Raw genomic sequence first — 21280 nt, 5'->3', positions numbered from 1 at the left:
CTTATTAACCCAGATGGCTCCGCTCTGCCCTGAGAGGTGGGGACTGGGCAGAGCTCAGGGCTCCAGTGAGTCTCCTTGACCTCCCTGCCTGTGAAGAAGGGAGAAGAAATTTGGGCCTCCCCCATGCCAGCCCCAGAGAGTTACCCTCCTGCTGTATCAGGTGGAAGTTTCTGACCCCCAGTGCTCTGATCTTGGACAGACACCTCACCAGCTGTGAGGTTGAGCTGGGGCCCAACGAGGGGTATCTGCACTGGGAGAGAAACTGAGGCATGGAGAAGGGATACGACTCAAGCTAAAGATGTGAGGAAAGACTGGGGCCAGCCAGAAAGAAAGACAAGTGCCCAGGTCCCCTCTCTGGGCCAAAGGCCAGGTGCTCCCCAGTGCCACTTAATAGGGGCCAATCCTCCAACCTCCCAATTCTTCAGGCTTCATTCATGTGTCTTCTCTCCACAACACAGAAGGGCTAGGGAAAATGGAAGTCGTGAGAACAACAACCTGACAAGAAGGCCAGAATAGACCAATTAGAACACAGGGATCCCACCTCCCAGCCCACGTAGTGACCTGCCACACCTCCAGCTTTAAGACTCCAGCTTTCCTGGGAACCTCTCCTTCCAGAGAGGCTGAAGACAGGCCCTGGGGCAGGCAGTAGATGGAGATTGGATTCCAGTCTTGCAGGAAGTGAAAGGGTTAGTTTTCCCCATGTCCATCAGGCTAGTCTAGATATCTCACCCCAGAGTGCTGTGAGCCCAGACTTATCTCTGGTGTTCTCTGAATTTCAATTTCTCTCTTACTCCTCCTCCCACCTCTTTCTGGGAGGCAGTAGAAGGAGGAGCTAGGGACCCTTGGCACCAGCTATTCCTGGGGTGTCATTTAATGCTGCCAGTAATCGCCATCTCCAGGTTTATTATTAGCTCTCTTTCCCTCATGACTACTCTTGTCATCACTGGATCAATTGATATCTCTGTGTTTGAACAACGCTCTGTGATTGAGCGTCGACCTATGAATCAGGAGGTCGACACAGTCCAATTCCCAGTTGGGGCGTAAGGGCATATGCCTCGGTTGTGGGCTCTATCCCCAGTGTGGGGTATGCAGGAGGCAGCTGATCAATGATTCTCCCTCATCATTGATGTTTCTATCTCTAGCTCTCCCTTCCTCTCTGAAATCAATAAAAATATATATATTTTAAAAGCAGGGTAGTGATAATAGACACACACACACACACACACACACACAGTGAATGGGAAGAGAAAAGGTCTTCTCTCCACTCCAATTCCTGCTCTAAAACCCTCCAACCCACTGGGAGGCAGGAAGCAGGAAGTAGCATGCAGGGGGTAGAGGCACAAAGAACTCTTCTGAACCAACAGAGCAATCACGTAACAGCAAGCTAAGAAAAAGAGAGTATCGAAGGGCAAATATGAGGAGGGCAGACAAAACTAGAAACCAATGAATGGATATGGGGATGGCAAGGGGGCAGGGGGTTAGGGGCTGGGTGGAGGGAGGCAAAGTGTGTGTGTGTGTGTTGGGGGCGGAATGGGACATCTGTAATAGTGTCAACAATGAAAATAAAGTTTAAAAAATTGATAGTTGTTGAATGTGGGGCTCATTATACTATTATTTACACTTTTTTGTATGTTTAATTTTTGTATTACAACTTTAAATTATGCATGTTGCTTAAATAAAGCTGTTTGACACTTTAAAAAAAAATACAAAGAATGATAAAGATTTCTCTCCCAAACAAAATAGAGTCCTCAGAGTGAGGACGAGAACACTGCAGATCATATAGGTGTTTAATTTGCCAGACAGGAGAGCAGAGTGGAGAAAGATCTAGTAACCTGACATTATGCTTGTGAATGTGTTTTGTAAATTTCAGGATGCTCTACAAATGCAAGAAGTCGTATCAGTCCCTGCATAGCCGGGCTGCAGGAGGAAGACCCAGGATGTGGGGGTGGGGGGCCAGGTGGGGGCACTCAGACCTGCCCCTGCCCCATTACAGGGTCTTTGGCTTCATGACTGTAAGATTATAATGATCACACCTCCATGGACACTTCTGATTCCCAGTATCCACCCTTCTGTCAGACAACGCGTCATGATTTATGGATGTGACAGTGCGGTCCTTCCATGGCATGTCCAGCATTGCCCTTCCGGGAGCAGGTCTGTTTGAGCAGCTGCTGTAGGTGTGAAACCTGGAGGGTGCCTGTTTGCCATGAAGCATGAAGGTACCCCCGCCGGTGGCTCCTGTCCTCCCTCCCCAGCCTCAGGTGATGGGAGAAATGTTGGGTCAGGGACCTGGCCCCAGGTGCGGTCCTTGGAGCAAAGACAAAGTCCAGCCTTCCACAGATGGCCAGGGCAGTGAGAGATAAGGGTCATACTTTGGACTCCACGCCAAAGAGCCCCATGAGGGCCCCAGCATCCCTGAGCCCCTACATCCCTTCTCCTGGCTGCCCCGCTCCCCTGCCTGGTTGAAAAAGGAAGACGAGGCGGGGGGGGGGGGGGGGCGGAATAGCCGGTCATTCACTGCACCCAGAAAGCGAGGTGGCCGCCTTCTCAGCGCGCTCAGCCCCGCACTTAAGCCTCAGCACTCGGGAGCCTCCGGGGTCCGGCCGAGAGGGGAGCGAGCGCCTGACGGTGGCGCGCGGCTGCAGCCCTTCCGCTCCGGCCGGGTGGGTGGTGAGCTCAGGTGCAAAGGAAAGAGGGAAATGGGGACGCCGCGAAGCGAGCTCTTCTTCCCGGGAGGGTGGGGGCTGCGTCCCGGGCAGGGGCTCCTCGGTTCCCCAGGCCGCGTGGGCGTCCCCACCGCGCCGTCGGTCCGGCGCCCACGGTGAGAGGGCGGTGCCTGCCCGCGTCCCCGCCCCTGTCCTGCCACCTTCCCTCCGCCCGGCCCTGCGCTGCGCTGCCCGGGTCCTGCGGGCCGCTTGGTCCCAGACCCAGGCCCGGCAGCGGGGCTGGCATCGCTGGGGGAGCCGTCCGCTAGCGGGAGCCCCGCGGGCGGGGGCCGGCAGCGCGACCCGCTGGCGCCGGGACACCTGCAAGCACAGGTGAGCGAATGGGGGCGGGGCGGGCCGGGGGCGCGGGGCGAGAGACGCAGGGAAGCCGAGTGGGAAGACAGCCGGAGGGAGACAGAGCCCTCGGAGGGAGGGGCCTGGGAGACAGTGACAGCTTTTCTTCCCGGCTCATAAATCAGGGAAAAGGTAAGGAGAGGGGGCCCAGGCCCACCGGAGAGGGGCCAGCAGCTGCTTAAGAGGCCTCTTCTATTCAAGCCCTGCCTACTCAGAGGGTGGGTCCTCTACCCAGGTAGAGGGGGAAGGGATGGAGCCCCACACCTGGCCCCCTGCTCCATAGACGTGTCCACAGAAACTGGGGAAGACCCAATGTACCCTGAGACCAGAGAGACCTTGCTTCTGCTCTGCTCACCTCCAAGGCCAAGGGCTCCATAGCCGCTCCTCCCTCACACCGTGTCTGTAGCCAGGAGCGTCCAGGTAAGGGGTGGGCAAACTTGTCAGTAAAGGGCCAGGTGGTAAATATTTTAGATTTCGAAGTCTATACGATCTCTATCGAAACTAGCTGGAAAGCAGTCAGGGACCATCAGTAAACGAGTAAATGTGGCTGTGTCCCAATAAAACTTCCATTATGGGCACTGAAATGTGAATTTTATATACGTTCTCTCTGTAATGAAATCGTATTTTTAATTTCTTTGTCAACTATTTAAACATGTAAAAAGCATTCTTAGCTGGCAGGTTGTATAAAAACAGATGACAGGTCCAGGCAGTCTCCTGTCCTCTCTCATGTGACCTCCATGCCGGCTGCGTATGGGGAAAGGGAAGCTGTAACTGGGTGCAAGGGGAATCCCCCCACCTGGGGGCATCCGGGAAACTGGGGACTTGTCTATCCAACTCCTCTCAGAACTACAGCCTCGTCTGAGGCCAGTGTGGGAGTTTATACGCCAAACGTGCACACAAATGGAGGAAGTATAGTTCCAGGGGCTTTCTAACCAGCAGGTGGGGGCATTCCCCACCCCCACCAAGTCAGAGATGAGGCAGCCAGGCTCTCCCAACAAGTGACCAAGCCCTTGACCCTCCATCCTCCTCACTCCCCACCTCCATCACCTTGGTCTCAGGTCTAGTGCCACCCTCTGATTGAGGCTGGCCCTTCCATTCATTTTCTCTTTGCAGACTCAGGGGACCCCTTTCTCCTGGACCTTGGAACTATGAACCTTTGGAGGTGACCTAGGAGAGAAGGGATGCAACCTTTTGGTCCTCCAGATGAGCGTCCCCTCCGAGGACTTGTGGAGTCCCGCATTGAGACTTATGGGGGCCAGCATCGGGCTTCGGCCCAGAGTACTGGCAGCAATCTCTATGCCCGAAGAGGCCTCGTGCTGGTGAGTCCAGGCCATGCCCCAAAGGTGACCTGGGTGGGGCAGATGGGAGGGTGCCCAGGCTTTCAGGTCTCTCTGCCTTTTACCGGTTCGTGGGCTGCTCTATTCCTATCCCTCACCCTACCTTCTCTCCTGGGTTGGGAGAGGTTGAGGAAGACAGTGCTGGGCCAGGCTCCCAGGACTCTGCACCCATCCCAGACAGATGGGGCACTCGAGGCAGAGAGCCAGGGGTGCCAGGCCCTCAGAGGAGGTGCTGTTAGACAGGTCCGAGTCAGGAAGCTGGGGAACTTTGCCAAGCCCTGGGGATGGCACCTCCCAGACTCCCACTTCTCCTGGGAGGAGCCTGTGGGCTCTGAGTCAGGGCTGGAGGAAGAGCAAAGGTTCAGAGTGCCCCTACTCTGAAAGTGAGGAGGGGTGTGGGGGCCCCCTAGCTCCACCCTGGCCCCACCCTCCTGGCCTGCCTCCAGTGCTGACCAAGGAAAGGGGTGTGGCGGCCAGCGGTCTTTCCCTCAGCCTCCACGGTTCCCTCCACCTTGAGAGCAGTTCTGCTTCCCGTTGGGGGTATCCCCAGCCTTACTGGAGGAAGATGTGTCCCTGGGAGATAGGGAGGACAGCTGGGGGTTCTCCCAGGCTGCGGGCGGAAAGGCAGAATAGGAAGTCTGTGGAGTAAATCCAACCACAGGCCGATCAAGGAATGTGACCAGGCCTGTCCAGGAGGAGACTTGTGGCCACAGCCTCAGCCTCTCACATGGAAGGGCAGCTGCCCCCGCTGGATGGGACGCAGGCTGCATGCCCCTGGGGAGGAGCCACACATGTGTGTGCCCTCATCCCCACGTGTCAGGGAGGCTGTTCCCAAACCAGGGAAGCTGTGAGGGACCCAGATGTAGTGTGCACCATGCATTGTGCATGCAAGCCTAAGGTGCCGGGAGCGCACACGTGAGTGGGCAGACACGGGGAGGACACACACCAGAGCCCAGGCGTGTGCGCACCTGTGTGCTGCTCTGCAGGAGGCCCTGCTTCTGCCCTGGGCTCACTCGAGGAGCTAGCTTGGCATGTCCCTGCCCAACCCACTTGGCCTCCCTGGCAGCAGCCACTGTGACTCAGGGCAGGAGCGGCTCACACCAAACTGGTTTGAGGGGAGAAGTGAGTCAGTTCAGCTTGGACGGGTAAGGACCTGGCCCCCAGCCCCTCCCTAGGACTTCTGGGGGAAGGGAGACACCCCCTGACCTTTCCTTGCTCTTCCCCCAGGATCCCGGTCGCCTACGCCTCCAGGACTATGTCCCCTTTGCCAAGAGCTCTGGCCAGACCCGAATCCTGTCTCCCATGAAGTTTCGAGAACCAGAGCCTGAGAAAAGGCTTGGAAGCCCTTTTGGGGCTGGCCCACCTCACTCCCCCAAACTCAAGGTGAGGGGTCCCTCTCTTCCCATTGCCATGCTCACAACCTGAGCTGTGATGTCCTCCAGAGATATTAGAGCCGCGAGCTCAGGCAGCCCCTCCAATAAGCCACTGGTCCTGTCTGGAGTCCTTCCCAGGGATACGTCCCTAAGCTATGCTTCCTCATAAAAATGTCCACATTATGGGCAAATATCAAAATGCTGCCTGAGACCTCTGGTTTCCTAAGTCCTGTTCTGGTCTCCCCCTGAAGGTCCCGCTAAAGGGTTATGTCTCAAGAGACCCCTGGAAAGCACCTTTCTGGTCAGGGAGCCCAGGTCAGACCCCTCTATCCTGGGACCTTTCTGCAGACCAAAGTGCCTCTCCATCCATGTTCCAGGGCACCCTTGCCCCTGTAATCCCAGCAGGGGTCGATCCCTGTCCCCTAGGCTTCCATACACACACACACACACACACACACACACACACACACACACACACAGCCCTCCCTGGGCTGTTGGGCTGCATGCCTGGGCTGTGGCCACAACTAATCCCTTTCTCAATTCCACCAGGAAGTCACCAAGGCCCATGAGCTGGAGATGAGGCTGTATACGTTCAGCATGTTTGGGATGCCCCGCCTGCCTCCTGAGGACCGGCGGCACTGGGAGATAGGAAAGGGCAGCGACAGCGACCTGACCATTGAGAAGTCCTGGAAGGAGCTGGTGCCTGGGCACAAGGTGAGCCTGTAACATAGTGTCTGTCCCCATGGGGTTACAGACACAAGCACACACATCTCACCTCTGTCTCTTCCCAAGGGAAAGGCCTCGGGTCATGTGGGGAAAGTGTTTGGAGAGATCTTACTCTAGGTCAGTGGTTTCCAACATGGGGCACATGCCCCACAGGGGGACAATTTGATTTTTAAGGGGGGCAATTTGAGAATGAGTTATTAACAGTGAATTTTTTGCATTTCTTATGGTTCTAGGGGCCTCATCTACAGTATATAAATATATAGTGAGCTCAGCCAACATTGCTCAGTGGTTGAGCATCAACCTATGAACCAGGAGGTCATGGTTCGATTCCTAGTCAGAGCACATGCCCGGGCTGTGGGCTTGTTCCCCAGTGTGGGGCGTGCAGGAGGCAGCCAATCAATGGTTCTCTCTCATCATTGATGTTTCTATCTCTCTCCCTCTCCCTTCCTCTCTGAAATCAATAAAAATATATTTTATAAAAAATAAATATATAGTGACATATTTATGCATTTCAGTTCTCTATTACTAGTATATGTTTTGAAACTTTATTTGCTATTTTTTCATATCACTTCATATTATTATTATTTTTTAACTATTTCTTGGTGATTTCTTCCTCTGTACTTCAACTGTCCTTTCGTTCTTTTATTTTTCTCTTTCATGGATACCATGGCCTTTGTAAGCCTGTTTAGACCAAGTTAATGGCCTTTTAGGCTTCCTCCACGTGAATAGAAATTCACTTTTTGAATAAAAGAATTATATGTCATGAGGGGGTGGTAATCAGGATTTTAGAGATGGTTAGGTGGGGCATGGCCAAAAAAAGGTTGGGAATCACTGCTCTAGGTTCAAATCCAAACTCTGTCACTTACTAGTGAGACCTTGGTCATGACAGCAAACCTCACTGAGCCTCAGTCATCTCACCTGTAAAATGGGGATGACACCTATACTTTGGAGGTTTGGTTTAAAGATTAAAAAGTCATCTATAAGCCCTAACTGATGGAATCAGTGGTTAGAGCATAGACCCATGCACTGAAGGGTCTTGGGTTCAATTCCCAGTCAAGGGCATGTACCTGGGTTGCAGCTTCAATTCCTAGCTCCAGTCAAGCTGTGTGCAAGAGGCAACCAATATCTCTCACATTGGTGTTTCTAGCTCTCTCCCCCTCCCTCCTTCCTTCCCTTCCACCCTCTAAAAACCAGTGGGGAAAAATATACTCAGATGAGGATTAACAACAACAACAACAAAAGTCATCTATGAAGTAGATCCAGTAGCATAACAAATGGTAGCTGTTGTTCTGTTCTTTTCACTGTTCCCCAACTGAACCAGCCCCACTCCCATCCCAGGAGATGAGCCGGGAGCTTTGCCACCAACAGGAAGCACTCTGGGAGCTACTGACCACAGAACTGACCTACATTCGAATGCTCAAGATCATGACCGATGTGAGCCTCCCTCGGTCCCAGCGCTGGCCCCATCCTCAGCCATATACCCATCTCCCTTACATTTTCTCTGACCCTCCCAGACCAGAGGAGCAGGGTTGCTGGGGGAAGGAGGGGCAGGATACCAAAAGATCCCCCTGATTTGAGACCTTCCCAGGATCTTGGGAGAGAAGTTGGCAGTACTGAAGTTGGGGGTGGGGATGCATTAAAGGGCTAGGCTGGGGTCCTGAGAGGAAGAGGCTGGGTGCTGAAACCCTCATCTCTCCCTTCATCTAGCTCCTAGCCGCTGGTTTGCTGAACTTGCAGCGAGTAGGGCTGCTGATAGAAGTAAGTGGGAGTTCAGGAGGGGAGTCTGGTACATTCCAACCTCTGAGCCCGAGAAGCGGGAGGTAGGGTTGGAGGGGTCACAGAGAGCCCTCTAGGCTGCCCAGTCTGAATTTCCACTGTCCCATTTTCTAGGACACCTGCCCTTCCTACTCCCCTTCTTGGTCTAGACCCCAGTAAGCCACTGGTCCCATCCCACTCCTCACCATCCAAGCTTAGCAGTTCTTGCTTGTCCATGGCCAAAGTTGCCTGCGGTGACCTGCCAAGTCATGCTGCTAAATTCTGCTCCCTCCTCCAGGTGTCAGCTGAGACCCTGTTCGGAAATGTCCCCAGCCTGATTCGAGCCCACCGGAGCTTTTGGGAAGAGGTGCTGGGGCCTACCCTGGGGAAGACTCGAGCCTCTGGCCAGCCTCTGGACCCTGTCAGCCTGCAGGACGGTTTCCTGGCGGTGAGGCATGGAGAAGGGTTTGATGAAGTGGGACTGGGGGAACCCAGGGGTCCTGTCTGCAGGGCATGTCTACACAACTAGAATCCTTCCATCACTTGAGGGCGTCCCAGGGCACAGCCCCTACCCCCAAATATCACTTCACCCCCTGCCCTTCACTTGACAAGTATGACCTCTGTCCCAGAGGTTCTTTGGGCTTCTGGAGACCCTTACATATGACGTGAAATTGCAGCTGTCTGAGGAAAGAGTTCCACCTAAGCTCTTATCAACTGTAACATCTTACTTCTTAGACAGAGATCTGACAAACAGCTGGAAGCAAGAATGGGGCCTGGGTGAGGGGTGTAAAAGGCCACCAGGGTACCTGGAGCATGAAGTATGACAAGAGAAAGAAAGAGAGGCCCAGGATCAGACTTTCCAAGTTTTCTCCAACCAGGAAGATGTGGGCCTTGCAGAGCTGGAAAGGGGTAGTGAGTTGGGGAGACAATCTCCTGGGAGCCATAGGTGGCACCCTTCCACAGGACAGGGCTTCTGGGGCAGCCTCAGATCACCACCCCCCTGTCGGGTGAAATGGGATCTGCATGTCCTGAAAACGTTTCGGCTGAATTATTGATGGCAGGAGTGAATTCAGAGCAGCAGGGTAGGCAGGGGCTGTGGACAGAAGCTCAGAGAGCAGCAGTAGGTCAGCCTCTCAGGTCCTCAACTCCTCCTTGGAATCTAGAGAGAAGGGCTGGCAGTCATGGGAGGTAGGGATTGGCAGGAGCTGGACTAAGGGTCTATGAGAGGCTGTCTCCACCCCCACCCTACCCTGTACACCCTGATCCCCATGCTCTGCAGCCAAAGCCTGTATCTCATGACCTTCTTTCCCTGCCTGCTCACCTCCCACCCCCCATCCCTCTAGATCAGCCAGCGGTTCCAGCCCTATGTCCAGTACTGCCTGAGAGTGAAGCAGACCATGGCTTACGCCCGGGAGCAGCAAGACAATAACCCTCTCTTCCGTACCTTCGTGCAGGTGGGAGAGGGGGTGGCAGGAAGGGAGATGGGTGGACCCTAGACAACTGGATTCCCCTCTACCCCCCACCCCCGATTTCCAGCTGGGCCCAAGGCTGAGTCCATCAATTAGGGTGGGGCAGGCTGCTGACCCCCTGCCCACCTTCCCTGGCAGTGGTGTGAGAAGCACAAGCGCTCGGGGAGGCAGATGCTGGGTGACTTACTCATCAAGCCCCACCAGCGCATCACCAAGTACCCACTGCTGCTACAGGCCGTGCTCAAGAGGACCCCTGAGGCACAAGCCCGCCAGGCCTTGAACGACATGGTAGGTGGCCTGGCAGGGCCAGTACCCTGGGAGTTGGAGGGTGGTGTGCGGGAGTTGCCCTCCAGGAACTCTTGAGGGTCTCTTTTCTTGAATGAATGTGACAGTGTGGCACTGACTGGCCAGCCTGTAAGGAGGCTGTGGTTGCCGTTGGTTGGGTGGGATGTACAGGGTGTGGAGCTGAGCTGCTCCTCCTGCCACACCCCACCTTCACCTAGATCACAGCTGTGGAGTCGTTCCTGCAACACATCAATAAGCAGGTCCGCCAGGGCGAAGATCAGGAGAATTTGGTGGCGGCAGCCCAGCGCATTGGGCCCTATGAGGTGCTGGAGCCGTCCAGTGAGGAGATGGAGAAGGTGAGAGAGGGAAGGGGGCTCAGAGAAAGCAAGGTCCCCAGGAAAGTGGATGCAGCGGAAGCCTGGAGGGGAAGGGGTGGAGGTGCCACAGAGGGGTGTGCCCATCATTCCTTCCTGGTGGTGAGGGTCCCAGGGGCAGAGTTCAAAAGAATAGAAGAAAGGCCCTGAAATGCTTCCTCTCCCTCCAAGTGGAGGATGGAGGACAGATGGAAAGAGCCAGTGCTGGTGACAGAACAAAGAACCACCTTGGCCAGGAGGTACACAGGAGTCCTATCCAGTCCCCTAACCCTCTCCTCTGTGTCCCTCAGAACCTGCGTCCTTTCTCCAACCTGGACTTGATGTCCCCCATGCTGGGGGTTGCTCCTGAGCACACCAGGCAGCTGCTGCTGGAGGGACCTGCGAGAGTGAAGGAGGGGCGAGAAGGGAAGGTGAGGGAGCATGGGTAGGAGCAGAGATGATGTGAGATGGACTGAAGAGAGGGAGAGATGATGGGAGGTAGGGATAAGAGTCATATAAGATGAAAATGGGAGAGAGGGGTGTGTGTGTGTGTGTCTGTCTGTCTGTCTCTGTGTGTGTGTCTATGTGTGTGAGTAGGTCACTTCTATGTGTGTATGGGGAAGAAGACATGGTTTTGGCTACAGCTCTGATTGTTTGTACAACCCTGAGTCAGCCACTTTCCCTGCCTGTAAAGTGAGAGAAGGGACCAAGCTGACACCCCCTCCAGCCCTAGCATTCCACAATGTGCACTTGTCCCTATGTATGTGCACACCCACATGTGCATACCCATGCATGAGACCCCACGTGTGCACACTCATGCATGAGTCCAGTCCCTGCCCCGCCCTTCCCCCTGCTCCAGCTGATCTGGCCTCTTTCTCCTACACACGCCCCCAGCTGGACGTGTACCTGTTCCTCTTCTCTGACGTGCTCCTGGTGACCAAGCCTCAACGCAGGGCGGACAAAGCCAAGGTTATCCGCCCCCCCTTCATGCTGGAGAAGCTTGTGTGTCGACCACTCCGGGACCCTAGTATGTCTCCCCTGTGAGGACTTTTTCCCTCCCCTTTCCTCTTGGAAGAGGGAAAGAGGTGTCAGGATGGGCTTCCAAAACAATCCAGTCCTTGAAGCAAACCTTTTCCCCCACTCAGACAGCTTTCTGGCGATCCACCTCACTGACTTCCAGTGCGTCTCCAGTGCCCTCATCGTGCACTGTCCCAGCGCTGCAGACCGTGCCCAGTGGCTGGAGAAGACCCAGCAGGCCCAGGTATGTGAGAGCCAGGTGTGGAAGGGGTGGCTGGGGGCCCTGGAGCTCAGAACCTGGAGCACAGAGGGGAGGAGGAAGAGAGAGAGGCTGGAGTTGATGCAGGCTCAGACTGTCCTCAGGAGGGAGACACAGCCTTGACTATCCCTGACCATCATAAGAGAAGAGAAGAGCCCCTTGAGCCACCTGCTCTGCCAGTCCCTGGGAGAGTCCAAGACGGCATCCCCTAGAAGTTTCTACGCCTTGAAACAATTTACTTCTGAACTTCAGTCTTGTCAACAGACATTAATGGGGTCCTTACCGGCTGCAGGCACCAGCTCAGCGCTAGGCAATCAGAAAGGAGTAAAACAATGTTCCTGCCCTCAAGGAATGTGCATGGCAGCCTAGCTAGACAAGTTAGTGTACGACTACAGAAACATGCATATGTAATGGAACTCAGCCCAAAAGGGAATAATTCGTTCTGCCTGGAGGGTTGGTTAGGAAGGGGACAGACAAGGGGGAGGGTGCGCTGAGAAGCCTTCACTGAGGAGCCCTTATCTGAGCTCCGTTTGGGGGAATATCTAGGAATATCTAGGAGTGTTTCAGGGAAACAGGGTGGGAAGGAAAGGTATTTCAAATGGAGACACGGAATGTGCAAAGGTCGGAGATATGAAACAGCTGTGTGGTGTGTTGAGAGACGCACCAGCCTGGGAGTTCATATCACCAGGACATAAAGCACAGGCAGGCACAGCGGCAGAGAGGCTGGGAGGCAGGCCCCGCCAGCTTGCCCATCTCCCATGTCACGTAAGGAACTTGAACTTTGTCCTTCCGATGACAGGGAACCAGTGAAGGTGCTGAAAGTGACGTGGGCAGATGTAGGTGATTAGAGCTAGAGGAGTTCAGAAGGCAGAGCCACATGGAACTGTACTGGCACCACAAACGGAGTGACTTACAGTAGCAGAAACATGTTCTTTCCCAGTTCTGGAGGCCAGAAGTTGGAAACCAAGGGGCCACACTTTCTCTCCAAGGTTCTAGGGGACAACCCTTCCTTGCTTCTCCCAGCTTCCAGCTGTTCCTTGGCTTCTCTATTCTCTGCCTCTGTCCAAATTTCCCTCTTCTGTCTCTCATGAAGACACCAGCCATTACATTTAGAGCCCACCCTACATCCAGGATGGCCCTTAACTTAGGATCTTCGCACCCTCTTTACGAATAAGGTCACATTCCCAGGACCTAGACAAATCTTCCTGGGCTACCGTTCAACCCACTGCAGGAGAAGAATGACCAAAGTAGTGTGAGGAGTGGAGCTGGACTTAAAGGACAGGGAAGATCATGAGCAGAAGAATCAAGGGAGCACTTGGTGGGATTCGTTGGGGGCAGTGACCTTGTGTGTCTGAGTCTGGAGCAAAAGGGTTTATGTGAGCTGGTGATTGAGAGGCCAGGCTCTACAGGACCCCAAGAGCTACAGAAGAGAGTGGACTGGGCGAGACTGGAACTGAATTGGGTTGATGAGAGAGAACCACCATAGATTCTTGAGCCAGGAATGCCATGGTGAAATCAATGTGTTTTGTCTTTGTCTTGAATTGTAAGGTGACCGTGACAGGTGGGCTGGGGGAGGGGAAGATTGGTGGCAGGAGATTTATTTTGCTGGTTTGGGTGTAAAATACTGAGGTTTATTTAATGCCATGGTCTTTGGGACACGTTGCCAAAAAAGGGGGGGTAGGGGAAGAGAGGAAGAAAGGAGCTAAAGAAGAAGAAACAGGTGAGACTTAGGGAGACTGGTTAAAAGCCTACACTGAATGAATGAATATCTAGGCTCAAACACCAGTTCTACCTCTCACTAGCTGGGTCATCTTGGGTGAGCTTCCATTCCTTCGCCTGCAAATGGATATACTGTTATTATTTACTTTTTGTGCACTCGGGGGGAGAGGGGGTGTCCCTCAGCCTGGCCTGTGCCCTCTCACAGTCTGGGACCCCTCGGGGGATGACCACCTGCTGGCTTAGGCCCACTCCCTGGGGGATTGGGCCTAAGCTGGCAGTCAGACATCCTTCTGGCAGCCTGGGAGCCCTCAGGGGATGTCCACTTGCCAGCGGGGAGCAGGCCTAAGCTGCAGTCGGACATTCGTAGCACTGCTGAGGAGGCGGGAGAGGCTCCTGCCACCAGCGCTGTACTGGCAGCCGGCAGCCTGGCTTGTGGCTGAGCAAAACTCCCACTGTGGGAGCGCACTGACCGCCAGGGGGAAGCACCTGCATTGAGCATCTGCCCCCTGGTGATCAGTGTGTGTCATAGTGACTAGTCATTCCCAGTCATTCTGCTGTTAGGGTCAATTTGCATATTACCCTTTTATTATATAGGATAGAGGCCTGGTGCATGGGTGGGGGCCGGCTGGTTTGCCCTGAAGGGTGTCCCAGATCAGGGTAGGGGTCCTGCTGGGGTGCCTGGCAAACCTGGGTGAGAGGCTGATAGCTGTTTGCAGGCTGGCCACAGCCCCTTCAGGGTGGGGGTCCCTGCTGGGGTGCCTGGCCATCCTGGGTGAGGGGCTGAGGGATGTTTGCAGGCTGGCCACAGCCCCCAGCCACCAAAGCTCCCAGTAGAGGCTAGCTGGAAACAGGTATCTGGGATTTATTTATCTTCTATAATTGAAACTTTGTTGCCTTGAGCAGAGCCGGCCAGGACAGGCAGGAAGTTTGGCTTCCTCCATCACCAGGGCAACCAAGCCTCCTGCTTGCTCCAGCTCCGTGGCTGCCAGCCGCCATCTTAGTTGTGTTAATTTGCATATAGTCTCTCTGTCTGGTGGACATGGCTTATAGGTGTGGCTTATGAGTGTAGCAGAGGTACAGTCAATTTGCATGTTTGTCTTTTATTAGATAAGATAACAGTCCTTGCTTCACAGAGAAGATTCCAAGGTCATTCTGATTAAGCAAATGCATGATCACAGCTCTGAAACCCTTCCACAGAGACCAAGGATGGTTGCTCCCCAAGGTTCCCGTATGAAAGACTGCTTTGGCTATGGTGCCCCTGACAGAAATGAATCCTTAGAAAGAGAAGCCTGTTTGTTAAGTTGTTGTTTCCTGGGAGTTGTTTCCTAGGGTAGCAATATTCAGTTTTAAACAGAAGCACTTTGGAAATGCGTCAGTGGGAGACAGCCAAGGGGAGGCATCTTGGAGGCTTGTCGAAACATGGAAACACAGACCTGAGTTCAGGTGAGAAATGAGGGTGAACTATGAAAGTTGCTAAAAGAGTAAATCTTAACCACAAGAAGAAATTTTTTTCTAACAATGTATGGTGATGGATGTTAACTAGACTTAGTGTGGTGATCATTTCATTATTTATCCTATATAATAAAAGCCTCATATGCGAACTGGTTGGCCATTCAACCAATCAAAGCATAATATGCTAATGATAAGCTAAGGCCACTCAACCGCTCGCTATGTCATGCACTGACCACCAGGGGGTAGACGCTCTGACCGGTAGGTTAGCTTGCTGCTGGGGTCCAGCCGATCGGGACTGAGCGAGGTGGGCTGGATTTGCCCTGGAGCCCTCCCACAGTCCCTCTCCGGCTGGCCCACCTCCCGCATCCCTCCCTGACCCCAATCCTGCACCAGTGGGGTCCCTGGACCTGGCCTGTGCCCTCTCGCAATCCAGGCTGAAGGGGACCCCCCGAGTGCACAAATTTTGTGCATTGGGCCTCTAGTTTATATATAAATATGTATTTATATATATATATATATATATTAAATCATAACCTTGTACACCTGAAATTAATATAATGTTATATGTCAATTATACCTCAATTTTAAAAACAGAAGAGACGTTTTGAACAAGGAAAGAAATCTTATTGTAGATTATTTCTAAAGAATGCAACTTCATTATGTTTAAGGTGTTTAAGTCAAATTAGTGTTCCTCATAGAGCTTGCTGTAATGAATAGATAACAATGATTTGTCATTAGCATATCAGGCAGTTAGGGCTTCTGAAACTTCTGAGAATATGTGAAGAGTCTGTTCTTTAAATAATTTTAAGCATTCTTTCCGCAATCTTATTTATGATATCGTATCATAATATGGACAGATTATTTGAGGAAAGAAAAACCAGAGCTTGGGCTCTGTTTAAATACCACATTAAAAATTCTGAATTGGGGGAGTAAAAAATAAATACGGGTTTTTTGCCATTTAAAAAAAAGAAGAATGAATTAAGGGTGAAAGGAGGAACCTCAAGATATTGTGTCCTCCAGCCCTGTGGGCTGCCACTTCCTTAAATACCTAAAACAGGATGGTGACAGTCCCCAGGAAGGCAGAGGTAGGGGACAGGGTTGGGTGTGGGGTGGGGGTGGTTTTAGTGTTGACTGGTCTCCGGCTGCCCTGCTTCAGGCCCCCTCATACTTCCCTCTCTCTATGTGACAGGGTCCTTCTCTCTATCCCACTCTCCCCAGCACAAACACAGTGTCCACATGGCTGGACTGGCCGACAACCGGCACCACTCCAGTGGCCAGTCGAGTTGTACTGAAGGCTGGATAGGAGTGGAGCTGAGGACAAAACTGGAGACAAGCCCAGCCTGTCAGGACCGCAGGTGGGGCCCTGACCTGCAGGCAGCCTCCCTTCTGTACCAGCCCCGCCAGCAGGACCTTCTCCTTTTCCTTTGGTTCCTAGTCCCAGGACAGTACCCCCACCCCTTCTCCTTTTAGAACCCCCAAGGGACCACAAAGACGTGCTGACATTTTATTATGCAAAATAATTGAGCCCCCTAGTCTCACTACTGACTAACAGAGGAAAGGAGGTCACTTCTGATGCCTAAAACTCCGGCCACCCTTTGCAAAACAAAGAACGGAAGCTTTGAAATTAATTTGTCCTGCTGTTATCTCACACCAGATTTTCAGAGAACAACCCCCCCCTCGCCCCCCCCGTCCCTCCCCCCTCCTCTATCGCCATCAGTCACTGTAAACTGCAGAGGGCAGTAGAGGATCTACAGCAACCCCCAGGGGTCAGATTTTTTTTCTCCCCTCACAGAAATGCAGATGGAGATTTATTCCTGGCGAGTCTGCCCACAGTGGCTTAAGCTTTTAGAGAAAAGGAGCTTCTCAGAGGAAGGCAGACTGAATCTTGGGAAATGCCCATATTTAGGGGATGAGAAGAGGAAAAGACACCAGTGACAGGAACAGAAAGAGATGAAGGCCAAGAAATGAGAGGCAGGGCGGAGCCTAGCTCGGGTTGTCTGTGTTCTCACAGGAGTCATTACGTGTCTCTGGGGAACTGCCGTGACAATGGGAACTGCCACGCAGGACAGACGAGAGAATTATGTTTGTAAACTGTTTGGCCCGAAGCCCAGCCCGAAATGGGCGCTCCATACATGCTTGTTGTCATCATGAGGCGGGTGGGGGACCTCAACATCTGGGGGCCTCTGGAAGGAGAGCGGGTGGATCTGGGAGCCGCCCCAGGGGCAGCGGGACAAGAGGCATTTCCTCTCAAGGCGTCAGGTCCCCGCCAGGGCAAGGGAAGAGTGTGTGCTGAGGGGGCCCTCCCCTCCTGTTCCCGGCTGCTGGGGTGTCACAGTCTGGCTCAAGCACCAATTTCCTCTTCCTTTCCCACCCTGCCCCCAGCATGTCTTTCCTGTTATCCCTGCTGAGAAAACCTCTGGGTTACTGGAGAGGCTTTGGGGTGGCCGGGGGCCCTTCAAACAGCCCCAGCCCCTGGTGTCTGAGGTCCCTGCCTCCCTGCTTCTTCCTGGGGCAGGGCCAGGAGCAAGGTTAGTGGAGATGCTGGTATTGGATGTTCCTTACAGACACCCCACCCCCATTTCCAGTTATTTTCTTCCACACACTGTCCCTATCCTGAACGTCCCAAACACAACACTGAACTTTGGTCTTGTAGGGTAAAAGGGCTTGGCATCTAAGCAGGATGAGCCGGCTGTCCCAGCCACTCCCAGGCCCCAGAATGGCCCCTCCCACACTCAGCACGGAGAGGGGACAGGGAGAAGTCCCAGGCCCTGGCCTGGTGTGCTGGGTTCCTGCTCCCAGGCACCATCATCCCTTGCTCTGGCCAACCAACCAAGTCTTATGAGACCGCTAAGAATCCTCACAATGCTTTCTCCCTCTGGAGACTGACTGGACAGCCAGGGCAAGGAGAATTGGAAATAGAAGCTCATGTCGCTGATGTCATTTTCCTATTCCTGTCCACCATTCTCCAATATGTCTCTTGTTCTGATCTCCCGAACCACTGTGTTCCTGAGAAGCTTTAGGGAGGTCTAGGCACCCAATAGTTGCGGGTTCATATACCTGAAGTGGGGAGATATTCAAATGCTTACCATCCAGAATGGCATGGGCACCAACCAATCAGAGTGGAGCATTGGGAAGGTGGTGGGTCTTAGAGGTCCTCTGCTGAGCAGGATGCTAACTGTCCCCTGCAGTTGCTGGATTTGGGGGAGCAGGGTAGCCCTAGGGAAAGGAGGCAGAAGGCTCAGACAGCAGCCCTTGGCTTACCAGCATGGAAGTACTTGAGTATTTTAACAACTATGGGCCATCCAGTGAGTACTGACATCAGCGCTGCCCCCAGCAAGCCACCAGTCCCTTTCACCACACCTCCTCCTTCAGCCTCTCCTGGGTTCCGCGGCCTTCCCTCCTCCTCCCCCAGCAGATGTTATCCTTTCACAACTCTGAACCCTTTCTGCTGCCCTTGATTACTGCCCGAAGACTCAGGGAAAAGCCCAGTCCCAGTGCTGTTTCTCTCTACTGTGCAACCTTGAGCAAGTCCCTCATCTCTCAAAGTCTTGTTTACTCATCTGTAAAATGGGCTAATATCCGTGCTTTTCCACTCTGCAGGGTGATGGTGTGTCTCAAATGACTGTGTGCATGTGGAGGTGCTCTGTGAACCACTTCTCAGATGTCACTATTTTATCCTGATGATGCCCCTATGAAAACATTGAGGCAGGAAGACAGAAAACATAATGTATCCTCTCTCCAAACCTCTTGAGACAGCCTTGTTTTCATCTCTGAAGGACAGCAGAGTCCTCAGTGCAGGACAAAGCCTGCCCCTACCCATCCTGGTGGCAGGAGGAAGAATAACCTGAGGATGCAGGACTTATGCCCCACCATCACCACCAATCAGGGAGGGCATCCTGAGGGAGGAGGCAGACCAGATAGAGGGCTTGTCAAGGGGCATGAGAAGCAGGAAGAACTGTATATGGAGGAAAGAGGGCTTTCTGTCCAGGAGTTCAAATCCTGGCTCTGTCCCACTTCCTTACTGCATGATCTTGGCAGTCATTAACCTTAGTCTCCATTTCTCAGTAGCAAAGTAGAAGTAAAAAAAATAGCATCTGTCTCATCTGGTTGTTGTGAAGACTAAAGGAGATAATGTATGTAAAGCACTTAGCCCAGTGCCTGGCATACAGCAAATGCTCAATAATCTAGGATCTTTTTTTTTTTTTTAGATTTTTAAATCTTTTTTAAAAATTTTACTAGAAAGAGAGAGAGGAGAGACATCGGTTTGTTGTTCCACTAATTTATATACTCATTGGTTGATTCTTGTGTGTGCCCTGATGGGGGATCAAACCCGCAACCTTGGCATATCAGGATGGCACTCTAACCAACAATAATCAAGGATCTTAATGGAAGTATTCCCATCCCAGGTCGCCCTGCAAAAGCTAAAGGCACAGGAATATGTCCAACAGAAGAGGGAACTCCTGGCCCTCTACAGGGACCAGGACCAGGAGTCTCTGAGCACCAGGCCCTCCACGCCTTCCCCAGAGGGCTCTCAGAGCAGCGTGGAGGGGAGGTAAGACCCACAGGGACCACCAGCTCTCCCACAAGAAGGAGGCTGCAGGTAAAGAGGGAGAGACGGGGAAAGGCTGCAAAATGATATGACAGCGCTTGGGGCAGTTAGGAATAGACTGGGGAACCCAGGCTACAGGTTGGAGAACAGGTTGGCATCAGCCATGTGCAGGGCCTCCTGGGGCAGCCTAGGAGGTTAGCCAGCCTAGGGTTGGCGCAGACTGAAAGAAATAAACACAAGAAGCGTGAACTCCCTGAGAGGAGCAGGCTCCCCAGGCTGGGGATGGAGAGTGAAGGCCGGTAGGGATTTGCAGAAAGAGCAGCAGGGACCAACTTAGTCCAGATTCCCAGAGTGTGAGAGGTTCATCCTTAAAAGCAGCTGTTCAGCAGCATGGTTGGAGAAAAAAGAGCCATCAGGGGGGTAACCTCGGATGTCAGGAACCCCACAGAACATACCTGAGCACTTACTTGACACAAGGACCTGGACCAAGTGTTGTGAGCTTACAGTCCAACCAGAGATGATAGAACAGTGTAAAGGCGAGACCAAATTAAATTGGGAGGAGGGACCACTTCTGAATGGAGTGATCAAGGGATGCTTCCTGGATTTGGACTTGACCCCTGAGCATCTGACTCTGACCATTCATTCATTCGTAGGAATTCTGAGTTCTGCACCATCATCCCCCACCTGGTGGTGACGGACGACACGGATGAAGACATCCCCTTGGTACCAGATGACACCTCAGACTCTGGCTACAGCACTCTGATCCCAGTCTCCCCCAAGGATTCCCACTCCCCACTGAGCCGGCTGCGCCCATGGGCCCTTCGGCGGCACCCCGGCTTCACCCTCTCCGCCCTGGACCTCCGGGATGTTACTTTGCGCCCCCAGCCTCCTGACCCCCAAGCTCCCCAGCGCCGAAGCACCCCTGAACTGCCAGGGGAAGTTATCCGAAGAGGAAGCAGCCTTCCCAGGGGAGAGCGGCCCGCCTGGTCTGAGGAAGAAGATGGGACCTCGGTGGGAGGGAACGTGGTAGTGGAGACCTTGCATAGGGCCCAGCTTCGGGGGCAGCTCCCACACTCCTCGACCCACACTGACTCTGCTGGGGAAAGCCCCTGGGCGTCCTCAGAGGACGAGGAAGAAGAGGGGCCCCTCTTCCGGAGACCCTCCCCGGGCCCCCTCAGTGCTGAGGACATGCTCAGAGAGATCCGGGAGGAGCTGGCCAGCCAAAGGATCGAGGGCAGCCCGGAGCCTGGGGACAGCGGGCCTCGGAAGCTGACTCGGGTCCAATTGCAGAGGATGCGTGGGCCCCACATCATACGGCTGGACACCCCCGTGTCCACATCGTAAGTGCTGAAGGGAAGGTGGCCTGGGAGGGAGCAGAGGGGAAGGAAGGCCAGGACGGAGTGGGCCAGTATGTCAGGGTAGGAGGTCGGTAGGGAGGGGTCGGTAGAAAAGGGCAGAGCCAGAGCAGGGGCCATGGCAGGGCCGGGCCCTGAGCCTCACTCTTCATCCCCTGTCTTTTCAGAGAGGTGTGAGGAACACGCAGGACCTTTGGTTTGGCATTGCTTCCCGAGGACATCTCTCTCCCAAGAGTGCTGGTCACCACCACCCCGCCCCCCAGGACTGCACCTCAAGGTCCACACTCCCCATGAGGAAGCCTGGCCCGGGATACCCCGGGCTCCCTGCTCTAAGAACTCTGGGCATCGAGCGCTGTACATTGTGTACCATAGACACCGGAGCCCCACATAAAGTTGTGCATAAAAATGACTGCCCCGTCAGCGCTGCGTGGGGGAAGAAGCGGAGGGGGTAGCAGTGCTCACAGGCTGCTCCTCTGGCAGCGGGCATGATGGTGGCGGGGTACCTGGCCCGAGTGGACTTGTCACCATCCCACCCAGCGGGACCCAGGTCTGGCCCCGGGCTCCCACCACCACTT

The 21280-nt window shown here is 53.7% G+C and overlaps 1 protein-coding gene and 1 long non-coding RNA gene across 19 annotated transcripts; one reads left to right on the top strand and one right to left on the bottom strand.

The window, feature by feature from the left end:
* The first annotated feature begins 2857 nt into the window (after positions 1-2857).
* On the top strand, positions 2858-21114 carry PLEKHG6 (pleckstrin homology and RhoGEF domain containing G6). Of its 18 annotated transcripts, XM_036297498.1 has the most exons (19): positions 2859-3035; positions 3340-3476; positions 4170-4375; positions 5621-5776; positions 6316-6480; positions 7831-7926; positions 8200-8250; positions 8546-8695; positions 9591-9701; positions 9855-10004; positions 10220-10357; positions 10666-10785; positions 11249-11381; positions 11500-11615; positions 17184-17329; positions 18402-18408; positions 19208-19353; positions 20004-20690; positions 20873-21114. In XM_036297498.1, the coding sequence occupies exons 3-19, from the start codon at positions 4238-4240 to the stop codon at positions 20880-20882; spliced, it is 2520 nt and encodes an 839-aa protein (XP_036153391.1). In that variant the 5' UTR covers positions 2859-3035; positions 3340-3476; positions 4170-4237; the 3' UTR covers positions 20883-21114. The 18 variants fall into 18 exon arrangements, 13 of the variants coding, with proteins under 13 accessions (XP_036153394.1, XP_036153391.1, XP_036153390.1 ...); XM_036297497.1 differs by lacking the exon at positions 3340-3476; XM_036297499.1 differs by lacking the exons at positions 2859-3035; positions 3340-3476 and adding an exon at positions 3169-3188.
* LOC118649938 lies at positions 14434-19043 on the bottom strand. Its single transcript, XR_004965806.1, has 2 exons — positions 17888-19043; positions 14434-14782 (listed from the first exon to the last, which is right to left on the bottom strand). It is a non-coding gene; the product is annotated as an uncharacterized LOC118649938 (long non-coding RNA).
* Positions 21115-21280: the final 166 nt, after the last annotated feature.

Source organism: Myotis myotis, unplaced genomic scaffold, assembly GCF_014108235.1.
Source record: "Myotis myotis isolate mMyoMyo1 unplaced genomic scaffold, mMyoMyo1.p scaffold_m19_p_3, whole genome shotgun sequence".
In the NCBI taxonomy this organism is placed as follows: domain Eukaryota; kingdom Metazoa; phylum Chordata; class Mammalia; order Chiroptera; family Vespertilionidae; genus Myotis; species Myotis myotis.
This window is presented reverse-complemented; position numbering and strand designations above follow the sequence as displayed.

What these genes read in the sequence shown, in the direction of transcription:
- PLEKHG6 (XM_036297497.1), top strand. Translation starts at nt 4,238, where the DNA reads ATGCAACCTTTTGGTCCTCCAGATGAGCGTCCCCTCCGAGGACTTGTG. An exon ending in TGCAGGACGGTTTCCTGGCG is followed by an intron (nt 8,696 to 9,590) that starts GTGAGGCATGGA and finishes CCATCCCTCTAG; the next exon opens with ATCAGCCAGCGGTTCCAGCC. An exon ending in TCGACCACTCCGGGACCCTA is followed by an intron (nt 11,382 to 11,499) that starts GTATGTCTCCCC and finishes TCCCCCACTCAG; the next exon opens with ACAGCTTTCTGGCGATCCAC.